At 40.0% G+C, this 22,322-nt stretch overlaps 1 protein-coding gene and 1 pseudogene across 2 annotated transcripts in view; one reads left to right on the top strand and one right to left on the bottom strand.

The window, feature by feature from the left end:
- The window catches only part of LOC105058395 (2,3-bisphosphoglycerate-dependent phosphoglycerate mutase 1), a 60,744-nt gene extending 52,857 nt beyond the window's left edge, over nucleotides 1-7,887 (bottom strand). The window contains exons 1-7 of one of the 2 annotated variants that reach the window (XM_019855227.3): nucleotides 7,563-7,887; nucleotides 6,285-6,555; nucleotides 5,750-5,973; nucleotides 5,454-5,572; nucleotides 5,193-5,349; nucleotides 3,961-4,062; nucleotides 3,725-3,844 (exon numbers count right to left, since the gene is read on the bottom strand). In XM_019855227.3, coding sequence (XP_019710786.1) covers nucleotides 3,725-3,844; nucleotides 3,961-4,062; nucleotides 5,193-5,349; nucleotides 5,454-5,572; nucleotides 5,750-5,973; nucleotides 6,285-6,549 — 987 coding nt within the window. In that variant the 5' untranslated portion in view covers nucleotides 6,550-6,555; nucleotides 7,563-7,887. The remainder of the gene's footprint in view (nucleotides 1-3,724; nucleotides 3,845-3,960; nucleotides 4,063-5,192; nucleotides 5,350-5,453; nucleotides 5,573-5,749; nucleotides 5,974-6,284; nucleotides 6,556-7,562) is intronic. The other variant, XM_010941319.4, reaches the window with a different exon arrangement.
- Nucleotides 7,888-14,695: 6,808 nt separating this feature from the next.
- LOC140853987 (uncharacterized) lies at nucleotides 14,696-20,589 on the top strand (annotated as a pseudogene).
- The last annotated feature ends 1,733 nt before the right edge of the window (nucleotides 20,590-22,322 follow it).

The raw sequence follows: 22,322 nt of genomic DNA, 5'->3' as shown, positions 1-22,322 counted from the left end.
AAGACAATTACCAGACATGAAGCAAGTAGGAAGATAATATAAAGAAGACTCAAAAAAATGGTTATCAAGCATTCAATCAGAAGCTGCAAACGGCGGGAGGAAGAGAAACTAGGTGGTTCTAAACAAACTTTAGAGCTATCAAGGACACTTTGCCACAATGATTTGGTCAAGGATCTTCATTGCATTCCATATATATCGTTGCATGCAACATATATATTTTGCCACAAACTGGTAGAAAACCATGATTATCATCTAAATTTACATTTGAAGCAGACTAAGCTATTCCAAAGAATAATGACATTTAAGAAACCCTTTACAAGGTCACAAGCATCGGTTTCCCATGCAATATATCTATTGATGCAATATTATAGTCTGAGAAATGCTCCAGCTGTAATGTAACTTTCCTAAGACTCTGGCAACTGTAACAGTGCAAAGAGGGAGCAAAGTGAGAGTTGCATATCAGAATTTTGTGTCGTGTTAGCACTTCTTTCTTAGTCAATAATAGTGAAGTCATGATAAAAATCTTTACAAATCTTTAGAGCAATGATCCATGTAACCAGTTGATCTTCTTGAGCATGGTTTTCTTAAATTTTCAAGCGCTCTTTGATTATACCAATTTCCTAAACAGAGAGACAAGAAAGTCCAATTAGCATATTGCCTAGCTAGTGTAAGGAACAAACTTACCCTTGTTCAGGAAAATTGCACTGGTGCAGGAAGTCCACTTTGAACTATGTAAGCTATTCAGTCAATACTGTGTGAACAGGGTCAGCAATATTCTATAGAAGCTTATAAATCACTAGGGCTGCAACTTGGGTGGGTTGGGTAAGATTAAGGACTATCCCTAACCAAACCCAACCTCTAAATCTCTCAACCCAACCTTACCTCGTGTTAGTGTTCCTCCCAACCAACCCTATCTTAAGCTAAATTCAGATTGGATTTAGTGTTCGTTTAGGTTTGTTAGGGCTGGGTTAATTGGGTCAGAGCAGATTTTTAGATTAGGAAAAGGTTTAGGACATTCCTTTGGTTGATATCAAGTTACGTTGGGATCTTAATCAGATGCATTTATGTGATTTTATAACTCAACAGTGCTAAAAATTAATTAGATGAAACATATATGAAAGTTATATAAAACATAAATAAATAAATAAATTACATTTAACTATTTATCCAGTTGGGCCAAGTTGGGTTAGAGTCAGGTTCTGGTTGGGTTTAAGCTCAATCTTGAACCAACTCAATTTCGGAACAGGTTTGATTTTCGAACCCAGGCCCAATCCAAGTTCACAAAAAACCTTGGTCCAACCCATACCCATGGGCAGGTTGGCCTAGTTGGGTTCAGGTTGAGACCAGCCCAAGTTCCACCCCAGCATCATTCTGTCAACAGGAGGAAAAACAAATTAATCATCCCTGCAAAGACAGCATTGTCACTGTTTCTGGTATCTGAAAATTTGTCACATCTAGAGCACTAAATCATCAATCTGTCACAAGTATCTGCTGTGATAATTTCTTAGATTTGAGCTGGCAGCTATTAGAAAATATACCAGGTCTTCCACAAAACTACTGATGTTTTCAAATTAGTAGCAACTGATGTTTTCAAATTAGTAGCTAAGTCTTCCTGCTCCCATAAGTACCAAGACATAAGGCTTTGGCATATGCTGAAGGATATAATTAGGTCCCCCATGGTACTTTACTTTTATTAGCATAAGCATTAATACTTAATAGTTTGTATTATAATATATACATAAGCAAATGTGACTGGAACATAATGTCGAGGACAGGATATGATTCAAAAAGCATGGCAACAAGAATAACCACAACTTCCCTTTACCATTGGTATTATGGCATCCTTGAACATAGATTAACATGGTGGAAAAAGGAACAACTACAAGTTTTATAGTGAGTCATAAAACATTTTTTTAAATCCAGAAGGGGTGACATGGCAACATTATATGCATACATACATAATCACAAAAAGAAAAAAAAAGTTAATGTATTCAAACTAATGTTGACATACTCAACTTGCATCTGTCATACTCAGCATTAAAGCATCACCTCCATTAGCTTGAGACATACTTTTCAACACAATATTCTTGAAAAACATAATCATAACCATCAGGCCTCATACTAAGCCCCAACAATTTGGAGTCAAATTTATGAATCCTCATTCACTAAGAATACCTATTTAGGCTTACACTGAATGTTATTTAAGCTTTTCCACATCCATTCTTACCTATGACTACTTCCATAACTGGCAAACCTTATCCCAACCATTTGTGTCTCCTTCTAAGCCTTGACCCCTAGCCACAATTGGTTCAGGTTGTGGCATGTTGTGAAAACAAAGAATGCCTAAATATCAAGTTTGGAGATATCAACCTAAAGCAACTCTCAACCTCATTCTGAATTCAGACCAGCATCAGCAACACTCCCGGTTCTTGAACATCCAAGAAAATATGTCCTTGAAAACAATCTGTATTTGCAAAAAGAATAGACAGACAGCATTGATCACAAATAATCAACCTAGAAATATTGTTGATTATGGAGCAAATAGTACCTTTGAAAACAAACAAGCAAATATTGTTGCTTATGGCACAGATAGTAGGACCACAATCATCTTTGACCAAACCAGACAAACAAATCTAGACCCAACCTTGTTGCCATATGCCAAGTTCAGGCCAGTATCTAACACCAAGATTAAAATCGGCGCAGCACATTGTCAACCCTAAAACACCTGGAAACAATCCTCTAGAATAATTTAAAACAGGGTGGACAGCCAAACAAGACTTGAGTTATCTATTCCAAATGGTAAAAGAAAACATAGAGCCAAGCCAACCAAAACCATTTTTTGATTGATTAGGTGTTTAGGCCAACAAATATCTGAAAGGGTTACCTGTGGCTGTACAGGTTTGAGTCTGAGTCAGTCTTTCCCTCGACCAAACTATCCCATCTCTGTCACTAAATCATTGATTCCTTAGTACATAACCGGAGCAAATATTCATTGAGTAAACTCTAAACACAGAACAAGCATGGCATTACACATTTGGAATCCGCTTCATAAACCCTGTCACAACTTTAGTTTAAGTTGAGTGATACCTTACTCTATTCCCTCACTCTTTTCAAACCCTTCCATGTATGCGAACATGCCTCCACTGTGGGGCCATCAACTTCACCAACTATGAAATACCAATCACAGTCACTATCAACTAGTTATTTATTAAGTTCTGTTCCTAGTAGCGTAGCATTTGGACAACTCCTGTAACTTTTAGACCTTTATCCTCCAAATCTTTCCTCCTTGAACCCAAAAAAGCAGAGGGGGGAACCATATCTGAACATGCCTCATTAATAATTTGCACAGAGAATACATAGTGGGTCCCTCAAAACATCAGCAGTTCGTTCATTCAAGACAAAAGAAACAGAAAAAGGGCCTGTCCAAAATTTTGCAAAGCCCAATCCAATTTTTGTTTTAAAAAAAGATAGAATGTTGCCAATCACGCTACAGTTACTCAAAATAATCATCATTCTCCTTGTGTAAAATAACCCTTGAGTACATTTTTCCCACTCTACTTTTTTTTGTTGCTTATAAACACTGCATGACATATGATCTATTATTATACTCATATTGGATACCATAACAAAATCAATGTTTAAAAGAAGAATGAATAACATTTACTGAGTTTAAGAGTTGGCCTAAAAAAGCAATGTTCAACAGAAGAAAATGAAAGTTGCATACCCTAGTATAAGCATAGACACCAGCCTCAGAAGGTCCTACAGGACTCCCTCTCCTGATGAACTTTCCATCTTTGAATATATAGAGCATAGGAATGCCAGTTGACAACTCAAGGCTGATTACCTGTAAGGAGAATAATTTCAACTTTCCAGTTTGAACCTTATATGCAAATCAAGGCATCAAAAATGTGGATAAATGATATTAGCAAATTTCCCAACATAAATAAGATATTTGCAGACCTCTTGAGAAGTCAGCTTGTCAAGGTACATAATAATAGACCTCAGTGAATTCCCATGTGCAGCAATCATCACATTTTTCCCACTCAAAAGTTGAGGTTCAATCTGTCATGCAATTCATATCACTGGTTAGATGTTTGAGTAGAATAGCTGATATTGGAATGTTAAACAGATTAGACAGACTATTCTAGAGTTGCTTCACTAGAAAAAATCAACAAGATTAACCATTCTTATGTCAAGGGAAAGACAATAAAAGGTACATTTGTATGTCAAGACATGAGATAATAAACCCATAAATCTAGAGTAGCTTTGATCCTTCGAAAATGCATAGCGGATGACTTTGAACTTGTTCCGATATCTTTCGCCATTTTAACTTTCAATGCGAGGTTTTTAGTCTCCGGTACAGTACAGATTATGTCTCTTTGACTATTTTGGCCAGTGTAAGCTAGCAATGAGGGACAGTGTGTCATGCCTTGTTCATTAAAACTGAAATTTCTTGACAGTGTGGAACTGCTATAATAAAAGTACCCATAGAAATTATAGTTCCAGGGTGGGCTTATCATATAGAAAAGTAAAAATGGGATTCCAGTTAATTACCATATTATCCAACAATGAAATCATTAATCATACATTTAGGTAACAAATGTGTCTTACAAGCTCTCAGAAGCATAATTTGAAATAATGGCCGTTACAAACATACATACATACATAATGAGAAGATAGACAACGGCTGTCATAACAGTTCATTTAGTGTTATAACAGCCCATGTATTAAATAGCAGCCATTATTTAGCATTTGCACTGTTCAATTAATAAACCAGCATTTCTTTTCTTTTCAAAATTCATTTTTTAAAAAATTACCTCCAGAAAAATGTTTCGAGCACCTGAAAAAATGTCTTTATTTAGTGAACAGCAGGATTTGGTTTTCCATCACCTTCCATTATTTTCTGCTATAATGGCTGTCTTAACAGATTGTGTTAAATAACTACAAATCACACAAGATGGGCAAGTAATGGCCACTATGACAGATAATAATGGCTTTAGTTCAGGTCTGTTGTAACAAAAAAATGCCATTACAGAAACTTGCTCAGAAATAAGCACTTACTAATTGAACCAATTTTTTACAAAGAAATTGGAAAAACCAGAACTAGCATAAGACAGAAAAATTATCAGCAACATGCACCAGCCAACACATAAAACTATTTACAATTAAATTAGTAAATCAAGGATTCCTACCTGGTCTTTGAAATAAGCAACAGCTCTGTGCGCGCACATCTCTAAACTCTCCCCATTTGGAGGAGGGATGTCATAACTGCGACGCCACTCATGAACTTTCTCTTTCCCAAATCGATCTGCTGTTTCTTGCTTGTTAAGACCCTGTAACTCACCATACCTAGAAGAAAGAGTAGTTGATACGGCAAAATAAAAAAATATTATCATAATAGCATTCCTCCAAGTAAAAAAACATGATTTTAAAAAAAATGAAGAAGTCATTACATTCTCTCATTCAATTGCCAAGCAGCTATCACTGGAATAGATTGTTTCTTTGTTTCTTCACTATAGATCCGACTCCATCTCTGGGCCTGTTCACTCTCACTGTGCATGAAAATTGGAACCTGGAAATCAAGACAGATGCAAGAGTAAGATAAAACTAAACATATCATATGGTGACAACCCAAGTAAATCTGTAGTTCTTCATCAGTCATGTTATGAAGGATACATAACATGACTACGCAAAAAGAAAGATCCTTAGCATGACCATCAAAGTAAAGAATACAGCAACAAAAGGGTACCTTCTTCCGGCGATGCTGTGTCATGGCAAGCATGGCAGTCATTTGAGCACGAATCAAAGCAGATGTGTAGATCATGTCAACAGGTATGTTGCATATTCTTTTACCTGCTTCAATTGCCTCGTCCACACCCTTTTGAGTCAAGGGTACATCAACACAGCCTGTGAACAAATTTTTCTCATTCCATAGAGATTCACCATGCCGGATCAATATAAGTGCAGTTTCATCTGCAAACAGAAGAAAAAATAAATAAGTCCTTTTCAAAAGGAATCGAGTTCAGCATGCAAAGAGGCCTATAATCAAGACAATGGATATGGGTGGATAATTCCACCCGCTGATAATATCCTTTTTGTATGGAAGAACTTTGAAACAAACTCTGTAAATATTTTTTTTTCTAAAAAAAATCCAGTGAATTCAACTCATTCTTGTAATATATGAGACATATTGTCACATAATCAAGAGACATAATATCTAACATAATACATTCAATCTTGAGGGCTTCCAATGACAACCAAAGCTGCAGATGAAAAAGATTTACCTGATTTTTTCTTTGAATTGCTAGAGTTATTCTTTGATGGTATTTGAACTGGATCAACTACCGAAGAATGTGAGCTAGATGCATGGATTACACCCAATTTCCAGCTCTTAGGGCAGCAATTTCCCCTCGTAATCAGCCGTACATCAACACCGAAACCCTTAGAAATCATTTTCACTGACAAATTTTTAATTCCATCCCGAGAGCCAAAGATGCCGTGACATTCACGGACGGACCCAATAGCCTGATGAGATGTGGTGGCAGCCATTCTAATCTAATTCATACAGACATAAGAACATAGACAAAAACGTTAAATGATTAATTACTTCAGAAACAAAAAGAACTATCAGCAAAAGATCATTTGGCTTTTTAACTTTTTGTATTTAACATTGACCTTAGATGTCAAGGATAAACTGATTACATGAGTACTTCTATTTTTCTTGCTTGCTGTGTAATTTAGCCACATAAGCAAACTACAAAGATTTTTGTTTTATTTGATAATAAGGGAGGCAAGCTGCCACCCTGCTTTTATTGCAAAAGGAGGCTTGCGTACAAGAGGTTACATGCGGAGATAACGAAAAGATAACCTGCTACCTAAAAAATGAAAAAAAAAAAAACAACAACAACAACTTCAGAAACAGGGTTTCTGAAAATAAATATGATGGAAAGTATACATGGATGAAACAAGGAAAGCAAAGTACAAAGTTATAGTAAAATCAGCTCATAATCGCATCTGATATTGCATTTTACATAGTAAGAATAATTTGCTGAAGTTTAGAGAAGAATTATTAAAAGATACTATAATCTATCATCGAACAGATTCCTTAAACCAATATTTTCACCGATTAAGGGCAAACTCGTTCCCACGCATCAAAGTAAATGATAAATATAAACTCCATGAAAAAAAGGAAGGAAAAGGTGATACACTACAAGGGCCCAGAGAAAGGAAGAGGAAATACACAAACTCTGTAAAAATTGGCTCCACATAATATTTTGCTAAACAGTTTCTCAGCTAATATTCAAATCAAAACTCCCATCTCAGATCCCAGAACATTCAAACCTTCGATACGCTGTTGAACACCACACAACACCCAAAAGAACAAAAAACATCGAAACCCATCAACCCAAGATCCCTCCCCATTCCCGATAGAAATCGCACACAAAGCGAAAAATACAGAGAAATCAAGAAAAAAGACCACCGTACAAGCAAAGAAATTCGGGAAAGCGGAGAACCCAACACAAAGGCAGCCCGATCGAGCCATAGGGGCGACGAGATCTCACCTTTTATAGGGAATCGGACGCGTCCTCCGAAACCCCGAAGCAAGCGATGAGACCGAAGGCCAGAGAGGGAGCTCGGAGGGATCTTAGCAGGAAAAAGGTAAGGAGAGGAAGAAGACAGGGATCACGGCGCCGTATGTCGATTCCAAAGTGGAGAAGTGGAGATGAGAGCGAGGGAGAGGATCAATAGTGAGAGAGAGATTGACGTTATCGCCTTCGGGATGAGAAAAACGAGGTGTTCGGCGAGCGAGAGACGTTGTTTTTCGTTTGTGAAGGGTAGGAAAAAAAGAAATTTAGCGGCGTCACCAACTTTGGCGGAAGGGGGGGTTGGTGGGGGAAATTTATAGTAACAGTGAGAGGAATCAAAGCCCAAAATAAAATGAAACGAAAAGGACTACTAATGCATGCGTGTTAGAAAGAGAAAAGCATGGCGCACATGAAGTCGGAGCGTCTGCTGGTACTCGGCATGGTTTTTGTTTGTAAAATGTATCATCATTTGGCCAATTACCAGATTGACCTGGAATAAGGATTGATGCCTACTGTTTAGCGTATCTTTTGTCGGTCTCATTTGATATGGTCCTTTCTTTTTGAAAAAGTACCATATATCCTACAAATTTAAGATATTTTTGTGTATCTTCTTTGATTGGGGTTTGCAAAATAGGTTGGATAGATTATGAGCATATACACCAAGAAATAATTGGAGTTCGGACCCATAATAAGGTGTGGCTTCGATTGTAGACTTTGACGCATGAATCTCATATGATATGATCTAATATATATATATATATATATATATATATATATATATATATATATATATATATATATATATGTATGTATGTATTGTCTTAATTATGGGTGCAAATGGATTGCATCAACGAGAGTTTAAAAATTAAATTTGAATTCTTTTTGGATCAACCATAATCCAACCTCAATTCCTGTGAGCACAAAAAAAATTGACCAGACTTAACATAATTAGTTTAAAATTCATGATCTAACCCTAATATGGAGGGAGATATGAAAAATCAAATGATTTATTAGATTAGGAATATGCTTAAATCTTGTTTCTAAAGCTGCTTTAGCATGAATCTAGTTTAAGTTGGACTTGGAATCACTCAATGTTTTACACCTGCGACCCTACTTCTAATTTGGATAAAATTAATGGGGAAAAACTCTATAAGATGACTATGATGATAGACTGACAATGAAAGAGTATTATAGTAGATCAATTTAGCAATTAATTTGGCTCTTGTTTTAGCAATTAATTTGGCTCTTGTAGAAATAATCTTTTAACAATCATATTTGAATTTATAACAGCAACCTCAAATAGATGTAATATATATACCTTTTACTTTGGTTAATATTAGTTGAAGCATCATAGAAACTCAATTTATAATTTTCATCAGTCGTACTTCAAATCGAATAGTAGCCTCTTTATCTAAGTTTCATGCTAATAGATCTAGCTTCCTTAACACAACAAAACAAAAGCTAATCTACTTATAAATGATCATTAGTATCTCGGCACCACTGGCATATTTCTCCAAGCTTGATATCCTGCCTGATATTTCCCAATTACGGAAAAAAATATATATATAGTAATGTTACTTTGCAGGGGTATTTATGTCACTTTGCAAAGTGGGTAGGTATGATCCTTGAATTGAAGTTCCTCCTATCGGTCAGCAAGAGCAAAGACGTAGATGGTAGTTAAGGTAGGTGTGGTCCCAGGGAAGTTGATGAAGTTCACATTGGATTTACTGGAAGGTGCGCTTCCCAAATTTTGAAATCTAGACTTCCTCCATGGTGGGAGTTTCGGTCCAACAAAACGTCTCTTACCAATAATTGACCGATATAAAAGCAGCCTTTCGAACTTCCAAGTTCTAACTTCCATCTACTCTATTCTCTGTGCCCCTTAATCTACCACCCCATAAAATTTCTTTTTAAATTTAGGTAGGCCTCTTCCATGCTATCCACGTGACATCACTTTTTTTTTTTAATAAAAAAATTGCCTTCTAGTACCATTTTTTTTTTATTCACCGAATCTCAACCAAGAGAGCTCTAATTATATTTCTCTTATTCGATCAATTAAAGTGAATGCCCCAATGTTATATGCTTTGATCTTCTTATGATAGATGATTCTTGTTGCAGAAGGAGGGTATTTTTTAATCCTACATTGATTGTGAGTAAGGAAACTCTTATTTATATGAAATAGGATATTTTCTCCTCTGTGAGATTTTTTTTTTGGTAAGACGGTTCATTCAAATAAATTTTGTATGAATATAACTAAAAAAATTAGAGAATAAAATATACTGAAGGTGCCCTGGGATAACCTCCAATACAGTCCAGAGGATTTCTCCTGTATGATCTACTATAAAAGATGCCATCCAATCAGCCATCGAATTCACCTCACGGAAGACATGCTTGATGATCAGCGCATTGTACCCTCCTAGTAATCTCACGGCATCATGCAAAAGGGGGTGGGAGCCCCTAGCAGAAATACATCTTTGCAGCCAAGCAACCATCGTGGTTGAGTCACTCTCCACTACGAGCTAAGTCGCCCCCAGAAATCATCTGGCATAGATAATCTTTGCCCAAACAGCGTGAAGCTCTACCTCGGAGATTAAGGTTTTCCAGAGATGGTGACCCCCAGCAGCCCCAAAAATAGAGGCAGGCCCATGAATGACAAAACTAGCCCCGGCATACCTATCTCTGACACTCCCATAAAAATTGACTTTCAAGTACACCGAAGAAAGGGGCTCTCAAGAAATGAACACCCTATGAGTCGCTACACGAGTAGGATGGGAGCTCTAGATCTTTGAAGTCCTAGCTATCATATCGATGATCTCTGCTGTCATGACTGATGCTCTTTCAAAGATCATTCTCATCGAAAACTATCTAGAGTCGAAGACTAGACTGTTCCTGGCCAGCCAAATATGAAGAGTTAGGTAGGCCACACGAACCCCTGCTGCCCTGGCCTAGTCACCTCCAGTGCTGCTCTGTAGAAACTCTAAAAATACTTGAGTGGGGTCCTCTACCTGAGCAACCCGCAAGTCCACCCTGGTCAATGACCTGACCGCTGTCGCCCTTGGGCAACTGAAGAGAGTATGCTCCATGGTCTCCTTCTCAGCCAGACAGCAAGGGTACTCCAGCTGGATATCTATATCTCGGCCCCATAAGAAGGTTCTGATTGAAAGCCGGTGCCAGACCACTTGTCAGAGAAATAGACTCATTCTCGGGTGCACTCCCATCCTCCAGATCCATCCAAGCTCCTTATGTCTCCTCACTTCGCTTTTGTAGATCTGGTAGAGATCAGCCATCATGACCCTTGTAATACAGGAATGACCCCAAACCCTGACGTTTGAGCTATCAAAAATGAAAGTCACAAGGGATAGCACCCCATCCCCCAACTGCCCACCAAATAGTCGATGCACAGTCACCAGATCCCACCCCCGGCCATTTGAGCAGCGAAGATCAGCGACTCTTATAGCATTCATCATCTCAACATTGATGAAGGTCGGTCACTGGCTGAGCGGTAGATCTCTAATCCAATGACCATGAAGGATACCAACACTAAGGTAGTTTTTAAAAGACAAAATTATGAAGCTCAAAATGATCAAGACCCACCTAAGCTCGAGACGACTAGAACCAAAGTGAATAATACCTCATATATATGGGAGTGGAGACCGATCCAACTATCAGACCTTTGACCACAAGTCCACGATCTCTGGCTCCCTTTAATATATTTTCTCTCAGCAAAATGGTGCACTAAAAATCTAAAGAAATAGAACATAACTTGCATACGTTATCGGATAAAAGTAGTTACTGCCATGTGTAATATTTAATGGTAGGTAACCGTTCCAGCTTGGGATATCCTCTTGACATATTCTTTTGTTCTTCTAAGCATGACAACGGAATGTTTCTTCTTGTGCCTTTTACTTACGCAAACTGTAATTTTCGATGTCACCCTCGGTCCAACCTATCTTTTTTGCACATATTGTGCACCTAAGGGACAAAAGTTGTTTTTAGTGGTCTAAAATTGGGGGCGACAACATGATGCCGATTAGATTCTAAAACAGTGGCATGATGGAGATCCAACGTGGTTCCTCTGATCTTTTCACTAGAATTTAAATTGAAAAATCTATTTGTATCGCACAGAATAAAATCATGATCCAGTCTTTGCACACGTATGGTCGCACGTTCTTGGCATGCCACTAAAAATAAGATGGGGGGGGGTGGGGGGGGGGAGACTTCCTAGCCTGCATCAAGCTATTTGGCTCTTGCATATAAACACGAAGCCGGGAGGTGGTTTTGTCGTGCAACCACTTCTGCATATAGAGTTGGTGTGTATATAATCTAACAAGTAATTAGATTTAGATTAAGGAGGTTCTAATGAAAATAATAAAAATAAAAACTTAGATATCTTCCTCCTTGAGAATAGTATAATTTTCATGATCCAAATTTCACATTTAATTTCTAAGAGCAAATTCTAAAAATAATGAATTTTGGATCATGTTTGCTTCAGAGTTAAATTGGAGAGGTTCAATCTGCAATTACAACCAATTAAGTGCGACAATTGATGACATGAACCTCCAATCTGACATGAGAAAAATGGTTTCACATTTTATATTGAGCATAAAAGGTTCAAGTTGTGAATGAGTCAATCCAACTTAATCTATTGGACAAATAGATCAAGTACAGATTTAAAATTTAGATCGGTCAATTTTTTTTTTTTCTGTTACATAGGGAGCATAGGCCCAAAACAGTAAACAGAGGAGGTTACAAACGAGGATATCAGACTCCATATATGTCAGCCAAGACAAGAGCCTGAACAAGGGGTGGAAGAGACGCAATAGAGTAGAACAATGAATTCATTAATAACCGAGCTAACCCATCCACCGGTTGATTGTCTTCACGCTGCACATGAGCGACTGAGAAGCGATCTAAAGAAGATATATTGTTTAGAATGTCCGCCAGAAGAGGGTGAACTGTGTGAGAGAGTCCCAAGGATAAATCAGTTCTAGCAACTTGATGGATCCACTAAACAACAACAAAAGAGTCCCCCTCCACACAGATCCGTTTGTGCTCGAGCTGGTGAATAGAAATGGAAAGGTTCCTCCATGCCACTTGCAACTCTGCCTCCAAGGCAGAGGTAGCATAAGATTGGAAAGAACCAGCAAAGATAACAACTACTTGGTGACCTCTGATGAGGTAGCCTAGATCAATTGCAGTGGCAGACCAAGAGGTATCAAAATTAATTTTGTAGGGTGGGGGTATCCAAAACACAAATCGACTGGAGATTTCAGAGCTCACAGAGCTGCCGATGTCGTAGGATTGCACATAACCATTCTTGAGAAAAGATTTCAACTCTTCATCCTCTTCTCTTTTCATTCTCTCTCAAATTTCTCTATTTATCCTTGTATCACTGCCAGCTCTGCTTAGGGCTAGAAATGGGTTGGGCTGAATTGGTCACTTCCCTATTCAAGCTCAGCCCAATATATTTTTCTTTTTCTAGCTTTGGGCTGACTCTAGGTCTGAAAACTTTTCAAAAATTCTAGCTTGAATGCAAGTATGGGACCGATCTTAACCCCATAGGACAACCCATATTATTTATTTGGGCTAAAAATTGGATTGCCCAAACACAAATAAAGCTTAATCTCTCAATCTTATATATTGCATCTTCATGTTTTTTTTTTGGTACATGCGGGCGATCACCATTCTGATGTAAGAGCAGCCCAGAAAATCAGAATACAAAAGTTTTTGTAAGACTGATGAGATGCAATCATCATATCGTCAAGTCCAATTTCTAAAATACTTTGCAACAAACAATACGATCTAATCTACGACGTTGTTTATCTTCCAATAGATATGCCGCACCACTATTATAATTGAAAGGTGAAGCAAATTGACGTTAACAACCACTTGATGAAAAACTATAGCTTTATGTCAACAGCCACTTGATGATCAAAAACATATTTACTAGAAAAACAAATTGATGATATAATTGGAAATGTCATTTCACTTGCTGGATGTCGGCCTTAGTTTGAGCTCCATGTCAGATCTTGTCCAGGTCGGACCCAAGCAGAGCCCAAATCAAGGGAGGCTGGAATTGAACCAGTGATACATCCGAGTGCAGCCCAAAAACATATACGGACTTTCTATTTAAGCCCATAGCCCAACCCAAATTGGCCCACCCCCAATTCCAGCCCCATCTCTACTCCCACGACCACCCCGGTTAAACATCGGTGATTTGCAGCAACTCCACTTCACCCTCGCTATCAAACCCCCACTTCGCCTTCTCCTCACCTTCACCACCTCCCGCATAGCCTCTCTGCCAACCTGCTTGCCCTCCTCCTGCCCGCAGCCCCAATGCCCCCCGCTGCCCAACTCCACCTCCGACATGAGTCGGGAGAGAAGAAGAAGAAGAGAAGAGGGAGATGGCAGTGGCTGTGGGCAGTCAGGCTATTCACATTGGCGATCATTGGAAAGGGTGGATCATCAAGTCAGCCGGGTTCTGCAGCGTCAGAGCTTGCTGGTGCTGGCTTAGGAGGAGGCTCATGCCGAAGAGAGAGTAGCTTCTCCTCCACCTGCTCCTGGAGGGAGATCGGCAGCAGGAGGAGGCTGTTCACCGACGTCGGAGCGAAGACTGCGGCAATGTTAGGCGGGTTCCTGAGAAGAGATCAAGATCGAGGATGGCGTACTCGAGAAGATATAGCAAGATCGAGCTTTTCTTTTTAGGGGTCGACTTGGAAAGGAGACAGTGAACTCCGGAAGAAGTGATCACGATCGTGGACACGGCTGCAAATGGTTCGGGTTGAGCCATGATCCGTTTCAGTCCGATCCAATCAGTTTTAAAGGACCGCAAGGTCGGATCGAGTTTTAAAATTGAATCCGCTCAATATTTCAGGTTAGATCTGAGTTTACTGAATTTGGATCCTACTCGATCCGATCCGATCCGTGAGGACTTTAGGGTTAATTTAGATCTTGAGATATTTTATCTGATCCAACTTGACTCGATCTAGACCCAGACCCAGACCCGGACCCAATGCTAGACCCAAACTCATCAAACCATCCTCCCATCCCAAGTTCGGAGTCTATCTTTCGTACCATCGTACGATCTCTTAAAACAAAAAGATGCCCATGCCCTCTTCATCCCTAATCTTTATTCTCTGTCTCCCAGTCTCCAGGCTTCTTCTTCGCTCACAATCAACCCTTCTCTCTGCTGTTGGCATGGCACGGCCATGCTCTAGCTCGGGGTCCCCAAGCTGGCGACATCGATGGCTGCCTCGGTGGCCGCAGGGGTCAGTTCAGCTGTGGCCGCCCAGATGGTTTGGATCTCGATCGATGTCGTCAGCCAGTGCCTTATGGTCCAAGACAGCAGTGCTGTCGCGAGGTACCTCGGCAGCGTGAACGCCTTCAAGAAGATTCTTCGATTGGACGGCCTCTGTGGTCTCTACCGGGGCTTCAGCATGTCGATCCTCACCTATGCCCCCTCAAATGCCGTTTGGTAGGCATCCTACTCTGTCTTCCCTCAATTCATTTGAGGCGGGCTCTGCCGCCTCCACATCGCGGAGGGTGGGGACGATAGGGGGTTGAGGTCAGACTATGGAACAGTGGTGGCGGTGTAGGAGGTGAGTGCGGCAGTGGCGGGTGGAGTGATGGTGGTGGTGATGATGCCACTGGACACGATCAAGATGAGGTTGCAGGTGATGGACGGTGGAGATGGTAGTCGGGTGACTGTAGGAGGGACGGTGAAGAGATTATTGAGGGAAGGGGGTTGGGGGCATGCTATAGAGGGTTGGGGCCGAGGTGGGCATCAATATCGATGTCGGTGACCACCATGATCACCACATACGAGTTCTTAAAGTGGCTCTCGATTAAGAAAAAAATCCATCTGAGAGATATGAAAATGGAAAAAAAAATTATACATAGACCTGAACCGATCCAGACCCAGACCAAAATCAAACCCGTATTTCATGGATCGAGACAGGATTATACATAGACTCAATCCGACCAGAATGATCGTTGGATCAAAAATTTAATCATGGATCCGATTCGACTCGATCCAATCTTTTATTGGGTTGGGTTTGGGTCCAATATTCTGATCCGATCAAAGAACTGGGTCTGATCGGGGCCACTCATGATCCGATCCAATCCGACCCGTTTGCACCCCAAATCGTGGATGCCTCCAGCGGCATGAGATCTCTGAAGGGGTCTGAAGGCATGATGAAATTGAGCTCCCTCTCCTCACCATTGTCAAATGTGTATCTAGTCCCGATGTATTCGCTAAGATGATGTTAGGTACTTATAGAAGACTGAAAAATCTGAAGAATATTTTTCGACTGATCTTTTTGGATAAGATCCTATATTATTCTAAATGGTATCTATTGTAGATCTATATCTCGACCTCAACCTAAACAACCTTGTCATCGCCAAGTAAGTTATAGCTAAGCTACATGAGATGGCATTTGCTGGATTGGACAGACACGCCGACCTACTTCAAGCCGATCAACTTCAGATAGCAAGATCCTACATTCTTCAGTCAAGGTGACCTACTAGGTTAGTTGTTGCCAAGAAAGACCTACTAGGTCGGCTGTTGCCCAGGAAGACCAACTAGGTCGGTCCTTGCTAAACTATTATATCTGTCTACAGATCTTCCTCTCCAAATTTGGAAAGTCTAGATAAGGTAGGATTCCTTTGTGATTGGATCTCCCATAAAAGAAAAGTCCTCCTCTGAATCTATCCATCCAAAAAATCTGAAAATTATCAGGACTCTAAGTCAAATACATCTCAAACTCTTCTCCTATAAATTAAAGGCTCTAGGACCCTCCAAGATACACAGTCAATTGACTCCTAATTCTCTCCTCTCATCATTCTCCATCTCTTTGACTGGAGCGCCAGAGGGTCTATGCCGGAGCCAACCCCCCAGTGTGGATTTATTTTGTAGGTGTTCGGATGAAGCTATAGCAGAAGATCTACATCGACCGTGACTACTTCGATATCCGATCTCAAGCTGGAAGATCGGCAGCAATATTTGGCACTAGAGGAAGGGTCCTCTTCGACTGATCTTGAGATCCTACTTCAAAGCTAGTCCTGAAGTCCTGTTTCGAGAGGAGAAGAAGCGCATCACCATTCGTCAATCGCCATGAAGATGCGCAGAGGAGCATCAAATACGTCGCAGCGTTCCAATAGTTGGCAGGCCAACAATATTCTACTGACCAATGAAATATCGCCAGCATAGGAGAATCCTCCACCTATTCCACTAGCAGCACCAGTAGCACCTCCAGCACTAACCATTTCTTATGATCAATGTAATAGTCTTATCCAACAAGTACAGACCCTGTCAGCTGCAGTACGGAGGATACAATAAAACATGGAGCCTCCCGTCATTGAAGAAGACGTGCGGCCAGCACGAGGAAGATTGCCAAATCAGCTCCCTCATAGCCCAAGAGCAGAGACTAGTCATCATAGCCGACCTCCGAGTCCTCCTCATCGCCGTCATAGGTCTCCTACCCCTATCTCAAGGAGGGATTCGACCCCAGATCATGTTTCTCCCCAGCACTGACAAACTAGAGAAGACGAGATCGAAAAGAAACTTCCAAAAATGCAACAATAGTTAGATGCATTTCGGACACCGAAACAATCAGAAGATGACTTGAGATTCAACGTCGATCCACCTTTCACTCAGAGGTTGCTGGATGAACCCTTTCCACCTTGATTTAAAATATCTCAAATGGAACCCTACGATGGAACAGCTGATCTGATGGATCATTTGGAGAATTTTTACACTTTGATATTTTTACAAAGGGCCAGCAATGCAACTCTTTGCCGAGCTTTTCCTTCTACCTTGAGAAAAATAGCTCGTCATTGGTACTCCAACTTATAGTTAGGCTCTATAGATTCATTCCATCAGTTAAGCTGATTTTTTGTTGCATACTTCATCAGCAATTGCTGACAATGGTATAATTCAAATTTTCTAGTCAGTATTAAGTAGAAGGAGAATGAATCTCTTAAAAATTACATAAGTCAGTTCAATGTTGCTACTCTAGAGGTGTGAAATCTAGATCAGTCCATGGTGATGACTGCATTCAAAGCTGGACTTCAACAGAATGACCTCCTTTACTCCCTTAACTTAAATTATCCAAAAGATTTTTTTGAAATATTGGAGCGAGCTGAGAATTATGCTCAGACCGATGAAGCTTGGGATTAGCAAGGCTCAGACCGATGAAGCTTGGGATCAGCAAGGAGAAAATCTTGTCCAAACATCTCATCGAAACTCCGGATAAGAGAAAAAGAAAGACCCCTGATGAGTGCAGCATCAGCATCCTGAATTTAAACCTCATCATTTTCAAACCCCACCTCATAACAAGTGACTTAGATCTCCTACACCATCTTGCCGATCTAAGTCCCCTCCCCGGAGATTTTATTATTTCACTCCACTGAATATCCCTCGATCTCAGATCCTAATGGAGATAGGGCGATAAGAAGACCTGCCTCCTCCGAGGAAGATGGTTGCTTCGATACACAAGAGAGATCCAAGAAAGTACTGCAGATATCATCATGATCACGGACATGACACTGAAGAGTGCCGGCAACTTAAGGAGGAGATTGAGGCATTAATCCGACATGGATGCCTTCGTCAATATGTTGATGAATGACAGATCTCGAGAAACCCATGCGACGAACCTCCTTGGCAAAAAAAATTCTCACAAAGATCAATCAGTTACGGAAGAGATTCATATGATCTCTGGGGGACAGTCCGGTCGACGCACCCCAAGTCCTAGCCGAGCTAAAGGTAAGGAGGCAAAGAAGCTAAAAGTCGGTGAAGAAGTCACTTTCTCGGATGCCGACCTGGATAGAATAAAATGACCCCATGATGATCCTGTCATTGTTTCTTTACATATTGTTAATTATGATGTACATTAAGTCCTAGTTGATAATGAAAGTTCAATTGATATTTTATTTTATGATGCTTTTATTCGTATGAACTTGGATTCTGAACTATTGACAAAAAGGATTATCCCACTAGTCAGATTCTCGAGTATTACGGTCCCAATGGAAGGAACCATCCCGTTAATTGCCATAGCCAAACGAGCTCCAAGATAAGTGGTTGCACAAATAAACTATTTTGTCATAAAAAATCCGTCAGTGTATAATATTATATTAGGTCAACTTGAACTCAATGTATTTAAAGCTATAGTGTCGATCTATCACCTGATGGTGAAGTTTTCTACTCTAGAAGGGGTCGGTGAGCTTCGAAGAAATTAGCCACTCGCGAAAGAATGTTATATGGCAACCCCATGAGGAGCGGCACCTGTGGAACAATCAACGGATGAGCTAGATGTGTGGGATGAGAAAACTAAACAAAGAGGACTAGTAGATGATCTGATATCAATGCCCATTGGTGAAGATCCAAGTAAAGTGGTCCAAACCGGCTCAAAGTTATGTGAAGAAAATTGTCTGCATCTCAATTTTTTTCTATGGATAAACATCGATATATTTGCTTAGTTGGCTTTAGATATATCAGGAGTAGATCTAGAGGTCATGGCACACCGGCTCAATATAGACCAAAAGTGTCATTCGATCAGATAGAAGAAACATCCTTTTGCCCCTGATCAACAGAAGGCCATACAAGAAAAGATGGACAAACTTTTAAAACCTGAATTCATACGAGAAATATATTACCCAAAGTGGTTAGCCAATATTATCCTCATCCCAAAATCAAATTGAAAGTGTACGCATGCATTGACTACACCAACCTTAACAATGCGTGTCCTAAGGACAGTTACCCTCTATCTCGTATTGATCAACTAGTGGATGTAACCTCGGGATATTAGCTCCTCCTATTTATGGATGTATTCATTGGATGCAATCAGATCCAGATGGTCTCTGAGGATGAGGAGAAAACTACCTTTATTACCGACCAAGGTCTTTTTTGTTATAAGGTTATGCCATTCAGTTTCAAAAATATAAGGACAACCTACCAACAACTTGTCAACAAAATCTTCAAGACATAAATAGGCCAAAATATGAAGGTATATGTCGATGACATATCTGTCAAAAGTTGGATTGCCGAACATCATATTATCGACCTTGAGGAATCATTCGCAGCACTGCGGCGATTTCGGATGAAGCTCAATCCCAGCAAGTGTGCATTCGGTGTCACCGTCGGTAAATTCTTCAGTTTTATGGTGTCTCAATGAAGGATCGAGGCAAATCTAGAGAAGATTCAAGCTCTCTAAGAAATAAAGCCACTAGGGATGATTAAAGAAGTGTAGCGTCTGATTGAAAGGATTGCAGCTTTGAATAGGTTCCTTTTTAGGTTGGCTGAAAGGAGCTTGTCTTTCTTTAAAGCTCTCAAACAGACGAAAAATTTCTAATATTCGGAGGAGTGCCAAGCGACCTTTGAAGATCTAAAAAAATATCTTGGCTCACCTCCACTTCTTAGCAAGCCTGAACATGGAGAAATATTATACTTGTACCTTGCCATCTCTCTCACTGCAATCAATTCTATCCTTGTCCGTCAGGAGGCTAGGGTGCAAAAGCCGATTTACTACATCAGCCAAATACTCCATGATGCTGAGACAAGGTATACGAAGCTTGAGAAGATGGCCTATGCTCTCGTGATATCGTTCAAGAAGTTGTGATCCTATTTCCAAGCTCATACTATTGCCATCCTCACTGATCAGCTCATAAGATCAATACTCCATCGATTGAGACCTCTGGATGATTAGCCAAATGGGTCGTTGAGCTAGGTGAATTTGATATGAAGTACCTATCTTGATCATTCATCAAAGCTCAGGCATTGGCTGATTTCATTCTATAACGCATTATTTCAGATGAAGAACAAAATGCTGGAGAGATCATCTCATCAATCGACGAATGTTGGATCTTCCATGTAGATGGATCCTCGAACACCACAGGCATTGGAGCAGAATTGATTCTAACCAGTTCAGATGGAGTGGTCGCAGAATATGCTTTGCATTTTGAGTTCCCACCTCCTATAATGAAGCTGAATATGAAGCACTGGTGGTGAGATTGAATATGGCAAAAGATCTAGGAGTGAAGCACCTCAGAGTTCATAGTGACTCACAACTCATTGTCGGCTAGGTGCAGGGAGAATATGAAGCTCAAGAATTGAACATGATGAAGTACTTATAGAAGATCGAAGATTTTGCCTCCAGCTTCGATACAATGAATATCCTGCAGATATCACGGGCAAAAAATATACAGGCTGATCTACTTTCGAAGCTAGCAACAGTAGGTGCGGCTGATCTAAAGAAGACCTCTATCTCGAAACTCTCGAAAAGCCGAGCATCGAGGAGCATGAAGTGATGCAAACTGATCCTAAGCTGAGCTGGATAGATATCATATTACGTTATTTACAAGATGGAATGTTGCCTACTAATTCAGATGAAGCTAAAAAGTTGAAATATCTTACTGCCCAATATCTTGTCTACGACAGAAGGTTGTATAAAAGGTCATTTATCCTACCTTTGCTTTGGTGTCTCCATCCCTCAGAAGTTGAGTATGCTCTATGAGAAGTTCATGAGGGGATCTATGATAGCCACTTGAGGGGCAAAGACCTTGCTCATAAAGTGCTACGATAGAAGTATTTCTGACCAACCATGCAAAAAGACGCTGTCGACCTGATGAACAGGTGTGACCAATGCCAGAGAACTTCAAATATTTAGCATCGACCCTTTACCTCTTTGGCTCTGATTACAATCCATTGTCCTTTCGCTCAATAGAGAATGGATATCTTTGGATCCTTCCCAATGGTGGCAGTGTAGAAGAAATTTCTGCTCATCGCAATCAACTACTCACCAAGTGGGTGGAAGCGAAAGCACTAGTGACTATCACTTCGAGGAAGGTTTGTGACTTCGTGTATGTGAAAATTAATCATATATCGATTCGATCTGCCATGAGTGGTTGTTACCAATAATGGATGACAGTTTGATAATCCAAAATTCAAAGGGTTTTGCAATGGATTGAGTATCAACCATAGGCTGACTTCTGTAGCTCATCCTCAGAGTAATAGTGAAGCTGAGGTGACGAACAAAACCTTACTGTAGGGATTAAAAACTCAGCTCGATCAGGCAAAGGGATTATGGGTCGAAGAGCTATACCATATGCTATGGATATATCGAACGACTCAGCGGCTTCTAACAGGAGAAATCCTTTTCAGGCTGACTTTCGGCATTGAATCCGTAATACCACTTGAGATCGGCTCACCAATACTGTGGGTGGAAAAATTTGATACAAACAATAACTCCTTTAGATTAAGAGCAAATCTGGACTTACTAGAAGAAACATGTGAGCAGGTGCGAATTTGGATGGCTAACTATTAACAAAGGATAGTTTGATATTACAACTCCCGAGTTAAAAGAAAGTCTTTCTTGGTAGGACAGTTAGTCCTTTATCGAGCTAAAGTCTCTCATCCAACGGAGCAGTTGAATCTTGCACCGAACTGGAAAAGTTCCTACCGCATTGCTGAAATAGTCTGATCAGGAGTTTACCAACTCAGACAGCTAGATGGAACTCCGATTTTCAAGACTTGGAATGCAAATAATTTGCATATCTACCACCCTTAAACTATAATGATTCATTATTTTTAAATCAAATAATAAATTATTTTTTTATTTTATTGAACTATATGTTCTTTTGAAAAATGTATGCTATATTTGCCCATAGACAGAATATGGTATGTCTGAAACACGCGGTCCTCGACTACGGTCGGAGAACAGAATGTGTTCTCCATCAATACAA

Source organism: Elaeis guineensis, chromosome 15 (assembly GCF_000442705.2).
Source record: "Elaeis guineensis isolate ETL-2024a chromosome 15, EG11, whole genome shotgun sequence".
NCBI lineage: Eukaryota > Viridiplantae > Streptophyta > Magnoliopsida > Arecales > Arecaceae > Elaeis > Elaeis guineensis.
Note: the sequence above shows the minus strand (reverse complement) of the source record. Positions and strands in the feature narration are given on the sequence as shown.